Source organism: Myotis davidii, unplaced genomic scaffold (assembly GCF_000327345.1).
Source record: "Myotis davidii unplaced genomic scaffold, ASM32734v1 scaffold142, whole genome shotgun sequence".
NCBI classification, from domain to species: Eukaryota; Metazoa; Chordata; class Mammalia; order Chiroptera; family Vespertilionidae; genus Myotis; species Myotis davidii.
This window is the reverse complement of record NW_006294400.1, coordinates 3264008-3270878: the sequence shown is the minus strand read 5'-3', so window position 1 is coordinate 3270878 and position 6871 is coordinate 3264008. Positions and strand designations below refer to the sequence as shown.

The 6871-nt window shown below is 40.1% G+C and overlaps 1 protein-coding gene across 9 annotated transcripts in view; it reads left to right on the top strand.

The window, feature by feature from the left end:
- Window positions 1–6871, top strand: part of GAPVD1 (GTPase activating protein and VPS9 domains 1) — a 43041-nt gene that overhangs the window by 11608 nt on the left and 24562 nt on the right. For 4 of the 9 annotated variants that reach the window (XM_015567087.1, XM_015567084.1, XM_015567080.1 and 1 more), the window contains exons 6-9: window positions 768–848; window positions 2090–2250; window positions 3527–3656; window positions 5003–5128. In XM_015567087.1, coding sequence (XP_015422573.1) covers window positions 768–848; window positions 2090–2250; window positions 3527–3656; window positions 5003–5128 — 498 coding nt within the window. The remainder of the gene's footprint in view (window positions 1–767; window positions 849–2089; window positions 2251–3526; window positions 3657–5002; window positions 5129–6871) is intronic. The other 5 variants (XM_015567086.1, XM_015567083.1, XM_015567082.1 and 2 more) reach the window with 3 other exon arrangements.

Sequence of the window (6871 nt, the reverse complement as noted above, 5' to 3'; positions counted from 1 at the left end):
CCAGGTCAGGGCACATGCCTAGGTTGTGTGTTCCTATGGGAGGCAACCAGTCGATGTTTCTCACATCTATGTTTCTCTCTCTCTTTTCTCCCCCTTCCCCTCTTCTGTAAAAAAATCAATTAAAAAAAAAAGAACTATCAGTTTCTTAAAATTAATCTACCTTACATTTAATATAATATGTGCATGGAGGGACACACACCTTTTGAGACAAGGATCTGGCTTGGCTGTAGCCTAGATGCCAGATCTTTTTTTTTTTAAATATATTTTATTGATTTTTTTACAGAGAGGAAGGGAGAGAGATAGAGAATTAGAAACATCGATGAGAGAGAAACATCAACCAGCCGCCTCCTGCACATCTCCTACTGGGGATAAGCCCGCAACCCAGGTACATGCCCCCGACCGGAATCGAACCCGGGCCCTTTCAGTCCGCAGGCCGACGCTCTATCCACTGAGCCAAACCGGTTTCGGCGACACTCAATGATTTTTAATGTTACAGGCGGTTTTTACTATTTCAGCATGAAGAAATGAGTGATTTTTGGTATATTAGATATTTTTTCTCCATATTCACTGTTATACATTAGTTCTTCCACTTCATAACTTCCAGAAGTATTATTAAATATGGGTAGAATGGAAAGTAAATTTCAGTTTTTCCAGTAGTATTTTGTATAGTCATGTGACTTGGTCATTGAATTTATTTCATATTTTAAAAAATGTGTCCATTATTCAGAGGGTTGATTTTCTTTCTGTTTAATGCTTTCGCAACCCAGGACATCAGTTAGCAGCCATCACTGCCTGGGATTCCTCAGCCACCAATCTTACAGCTCATATTACTCTAGTAACCCCATTTGGTGGGTAATAGGCTGTTCTTTCTCTTCTTGTATAACTCTTATTTATGAAATAATTTATAAAAGTGTGCTCCATGTGCATGTTGCTTTTGCTTTGTGTTACATGAATTTTGGTCACTTGCATTTTTATAGATTATGAGGTTTGTTCCTTAAAATTCATGAAGTTCATGAAGCTGAATTTAAGTTCACAATTCAGTAGAAGATAGTGAGGTGAACCTGACTTTTGACGTGTGCCCTAAAATTTTGAAAGTAAGAGTGATTAATCAACACATCAACAGCATTGTGGAGAGATGATTGTCTATATTTCTGTCTTTAAGTAGGTCAGCTTTCACTCAAAGTGAAGTTGAAAGACTTGTTACTATAAAGTGCTTTGCTTTATGTCTGTACTTTTAATTATTTTGCACGGAAGTAGACTTTCTAGTTAGTCTTCTGGTTGCATTGAATTTTTATTGACCTCTGGAAGAAAATAGAAACTTATCACAGAAGACTAAAACTCACAGAGAAATTATTATCAACTACCCAAATATTTCTGAAGTTCTTGTAAGTTCTATAGGATGGATTATTTTAGGAAAAAGTATTAGGTAGGGGAAAACACCCCCAAATAATTAGATCTTGTATTAATTTAGAATGTTTCCAGTAAGCAGAAAGGAAACTTGTATTCAAACATAGAAGAATCACTCCTTTATCTTTGGAAAGAGGTTAATACATTTCAGGAAAACAGTGTGTTTTCAAAAACGGATTCTGGTTTTTCAATAGTTACCTAATTAATTACTAGTGTACATTACTTTATATGGCTATCAGATTTCTATATGAAATTTTCTAATGCTTTTGAGTTATTAGTATGGGAGATCTGTGGCAGTTAAATCATTTTATAGGAGAAATAATTGAAAGTGTCTTGAATAGATAAGAAATAAGGTAGGTAATGCTTTTCTTGTCATCCCGTCTTAAATTGATGGGGACATGTTCGCTGTTCTGCAGGTGTGGTCATCTGTGTGTCACTCCCTGTCAGGTGAACATGGGTCATTGTTTCTGGTGATCAGTTTTAAAGGAGAATAAGTATTAGTCATCAATAGAGTAACTGGGAAGGTACCAGGGGTGTTTTTCTTATTCATATTTTCACCATTCCTTTTGTGTGTGTGCATGTGCAAATGTTCTACATTAATAAAAATATTTTTGTATTTAGTGTGCCATTTTCTTCATTTTATCTTTTTCTCTAAATTGGCTAATTTAACTTTTTTTATTAGCAACTCGGAGCAGAAGCCGCACCAATGTGCTAATGGACTTACATATGGACCATGAAGGATCATCTCAAGAAACCATCCCAGAGGTGCAGCCTGAGGAAGTGCTGGTCATTTCCTTAGGGACAGGTCCCCAGCTTACTCCAGGGATGATGTCAGAAAATGAGGTATGCGTGTATTGTTACATTTAACTCATAGCCACCAATGTTTAGAAATGTGGATTCTATTCTTCTAATTAATGGCCCCTTGATTCTCTCAATCACTATGCGTTGAATGAATATTTTTCATTATTGTCAGTGGACCTACCAGGATGTACCATCTAGTGCTAAGTTTCCTGCGCACAGTGCTGGAGGCCCTGCATGTTGGTGCATTTATGACACTGTAGTCGGTGGCCAGGCCACACCTAAAGGAAGTTTCCTAATAGTAGAAGAGCCAGGGAGCCAGGAAATTGTGGTATGGAAATTGAAGAGACTTTTCCAGTGACCTGTAGGAAGTGATTTATGTTTATTTTCTATCTAATGATATTCCAGTGGTATTCCTGCTTTAAAGAGCTGAACATTCTTTAGAAATACTTTCTTTCCTTTGGCCAGTCAGGAAGAAATGGAAGAGATAACTGTGGAAAAAAAACTAAAAGTGTAAAATATTTTGAAGAAATGGGATTGGGGGTATGGGAATCATTTTTAAGATGTTTGTAAACAAGAGCTTGGGACAGGGGCAAAGGGAAAGAAGAAATCTTGCCTCTCTAAAGGTAGAACCCCTCCTCATATATTGTGACCCCCCCCCCAAAAGCAACATATTACATTCAAAAGTGAGTGCTATTCAAGAACACTAGTCCTGGCCTGGGAATAAGGGACCAGTTACAAGGTTGTTAAAGTGATGATGGTCGTTGGCTATGTTTGGAATTATAACATTACCCATAGGAAAGAGAACTGTCAGAGTCCTATACTCTGTCCCTATACACACACAAAAAGAATGAGCTACAAAAACTGTCCGGATCAACATTTTAGGAAGCCTAGAATGTAATAAAAAACATAACAACCATGGGAATGCTTAATAAGGAAAAAAACGAACAGCTGAATGTCACTCAGCGAGTTCTGTGCATTTACCTTACCATGTTACCTGTCCCCAAACCCCAGTTCAGTGGCAGCCTTAAAGACAGCAGTTCGTATTCCTACGCAGGGAGATGATCCCTTTGTTCAGTTAATTCATATCACTCTCTACGCCTGTTCAAACTCTGGCACCCATCTGGTGATGGAAGGGCAAAGTTTCAGTTCTTCTCACCGATACTTACACTTTTCTTCTAGCGGTACTTAAAGCTTGATCAGAACCTTGTAGATTGGTTTTAATTAAAAAATAATTTTAGGTGAAAAATAACTTAAATATGCATTTGCTGTAGTTTGTTTTCTCTCTGTTGTGACAAACCAATGGCATTTTATTTTTTAGGTCCTAAACATGCAACTTTCGGATGGAGGACAAGGAGATGTCCCTGTCGATGAAAACAAACTCCACGGTAAACCTGATAAAACCTTGCGCTTTTCCCTCTGCAGTGATAATCTGGAAGGAATATCTGAAGGTGAAGGGTTACTTCATTCAAGGAGTTGTGTGATTCAAGTAATGTTTTGTTTTGTGTTCTTTAAAGGAGCCTTATAAATTATAATTATACCATCTGTGCCCCTGACTGAGGAGACTAATGAAGTTTTCCTCTAATGATCTTGAACAGTTGGCTGTAAGATTCTTTCTTGAATAAAATTAAGATTGCAAGAAAAAAAATGTTAGAAAAAGATTGCAAGAGACTGATGGTCATAAAAAATGGAGAAGGTCTGAGCCTTCACTGGGACTTGAATAACACCAAGTTTTGTTTCCCTAACGCTGATATATACCAAAGCGAGTAGAGCTCCTTTAGAGGGATGCGATGCATGTCTAAATGGAAAAGATGGACTCACTAGTGTTTCAGGATGTTGTGTGTACCTCTAATGTTCTGCATATTCACACACTCACACCTTTTATGAAGCAGTAAGATAAAATGAAAATAGGAATAAAAAAGAAATTTAAAGGCAAGATTAGAAAGTAAGACTATGTCATTCCATATGCTAGGATCAACTAAGTGTTTTTTTGTTAATCCTCACCTGAGGACATTTTTCCCCCCATTGATTTTTAGAGAGAGTGGAAGGGGGAGAGAGAGAGAGAGAGAAGCATCTATTAGTTGCCTCCTGAATGCACCCTGATCGGGGCCCGGCGCTCGAGCCTGGGTCAAGCCTGCAACCGAGGCGGTGCCCCTTACTGGAATCAAATCCGAGATCCTTCAGTCTGGGGGCCAATGCTCTAACCACTGAGAAAACCGACCAGGGCAAGAGCAACTTTTTTAATGAATAAGTTCAACTTTACTAACATTTTAAAATAAGCATAAAATGTAGTAACTTTTTCTTCTAATTTTTCAAAGCATAAGTAACAGTTTCATTCTAGAAAATGCTGAAATGGAATCATTGTAATCTCATCATTCTGTTAATAACAGTTAACATTTTGGTTCATTTGTAGCAAGATTAAGATTGTGCTGTTTTGTAACCTTTTTTTGTTTAACAATATAACAGTAACATTTCCCTTGATGATTTAACATTCTTAAATAACATGGTGTTTAATGGCTGTTTTCTTTCATAGTTTATTTAAACATTCTTCTATGATTAAAGATGTAGATTGCTTCTGCTTACCACTTATAAGAAGCCCTGAAATAAGCAACCTTAGATGAGTTTTTGAACTGTTCCTCAGGACAATTCTCTAGAGGCAGAGTTACTGGCCTAAAGGGCATATATATTTTTAAGGTATAAAAGCAGTATTAAAAGCACTTTAGTCTTTATCATTAGTGCTTTATCAAGGCATGAAAAATTGCATGATGGCTCACTTACAGTAGAAACATTTCTCTAGGTCCTTCCAATCGCTCCAATTCCGTGTCCTCTCTTGACCTGGAAGGAGAGTCTGTGTCGGAACTGGGAGCAGGACCTTCGGGGAGTAACGGGGCTGACGCGCTGCAGCTCCTGGAGCACGAGCAAGGTAAGCTGCGTGGACACAGCCGCTCGAGGGGCAAGAACTTCCCTGGTTGCCACGTGAATGATGTGCTGCCATGTAAGCTGGCTGTTGCAGTAAGAATACATTTGATTATATAATGAGCATTAAACTTGCACTTACTCATAGTTCCTTCAGTTCTTAAAGATGTGGTTAGTTGGTAAGTGAATTGTTTAGACTTGAATTACATAGAATAACTAAAATGAATTTCTTGAATTCTGTAGTATTAGAATTTTCAGAGATACAAAGATACTGGTAAAACCTGAGGTCTCAAGGTATCTGGAATAGGGAGAATGGTACACAAATGATTAGAAGTATCATAAGAGTTGCTGTGGCCGTTCTGAGTGCAAGATACAGCGGTTGAAAGAGCAGGAAAAGCTTATTGGAAGAAAATATTAGCCTTAAAGCCTGGCTGGCATTGCACGGGCAGAAGCCGGAGATCAGGCATTCTGGGTGAAGGCATGGTATAAGCAAGTCAGAGAGGTGGCAAACCAGGTACTTATCCAGGAACTCCCAAGGAGGGGAATAGTATGAGGGAAGGATTGAAGAACAGCTGGGTCCCTGTTGTGCTTCAGGAAGATTAATTGGAAAAGGACCTTTGGATTTATTTAAAGATCCCTGGTGTCCTTCCGGGATGCCCTCAACTGGGTTTGAGACTGATTCTTAGACTTTAGTATGTATAAAAATTACCTGGGGAGTTTTTTAAAAAGCCTACATCTATGGGGAATAATTCAGTGTTTTTTGGTACTATGTACCCCGTGTTAATTATAAAATATGTAAAATGAAGTTCGAAGACATGAAGTTCTTCAAATTCGATTAAGAAATCAGAGACACCAAGATGGCGGCATAGGTAAACACCAGAGATTGCTGCCTCACACAACCACTTCAAAAATACAGCTAAAAGACGGAACGGACGTCATCCAGAACCACAGGAAGGCTGGCTGAGTGGAAATTCTACAACTAGAAGGAAAGAGAAAGCATACCGAGACCCAGAGGAGGTGCGGTGTGGAAGTAAAGTACAAAGGTGCGGAGGTGCATGCAGAGTGGGCTGGCGGCTGAGGACACAGTTGTCTTTTTCAATCCAGAGGGAGTCTCAAGCTCTGAGCTCCAGTTTTGGGCGAGTCTCTGGGGACCCAGAATCATACGGGAGAAACGGGACTGTCTGGCATCGGTCAGAACTCAAGGGCAGCTTTCTCTTGGAGGCGCTCACAGCGATTGCTGGGGCCTCTGAAGGCAGGACTGAGAGCAACCATACTGTTCGCTCCCCCCACCCTGTTGATCCCCTGGGGCCCGGCCCTGCACAAGCCATTCACGCCATTCACGAGGCTTTTGCATATAAAAGGCCCGACCCTTTGTAATCTGAAAATTACTTAACAAACTGCAGCTGGCCCAAGGCAACTTGCATTGCTTTACAGCTGGCTTCTGCAGGGTAGCCTCAAGCAGAGGCTAGATTAGCACCTCCTTAGATCCAAGAGCCAGTGTACCCAGTGGTCAGAGTGGGACCATCCAATTACAACTCCTCAGATCCATAAGGGAAACACTCAGGGGGCAGACTCGGTGAGCACCAAAGCCCCACTGAAGTCCTGCTCTATAGGGGTGTCTCCAGCACAGCAGCTCCCCCACTATAGTCACAGCTGGTCCCCACAGCCAATTCCTCCCAGTGACACCAATAGCAATCAAGTCTCAACTATAAGACTGTGCCCATAGCACACAAAGGGGTGCACCTAGCGC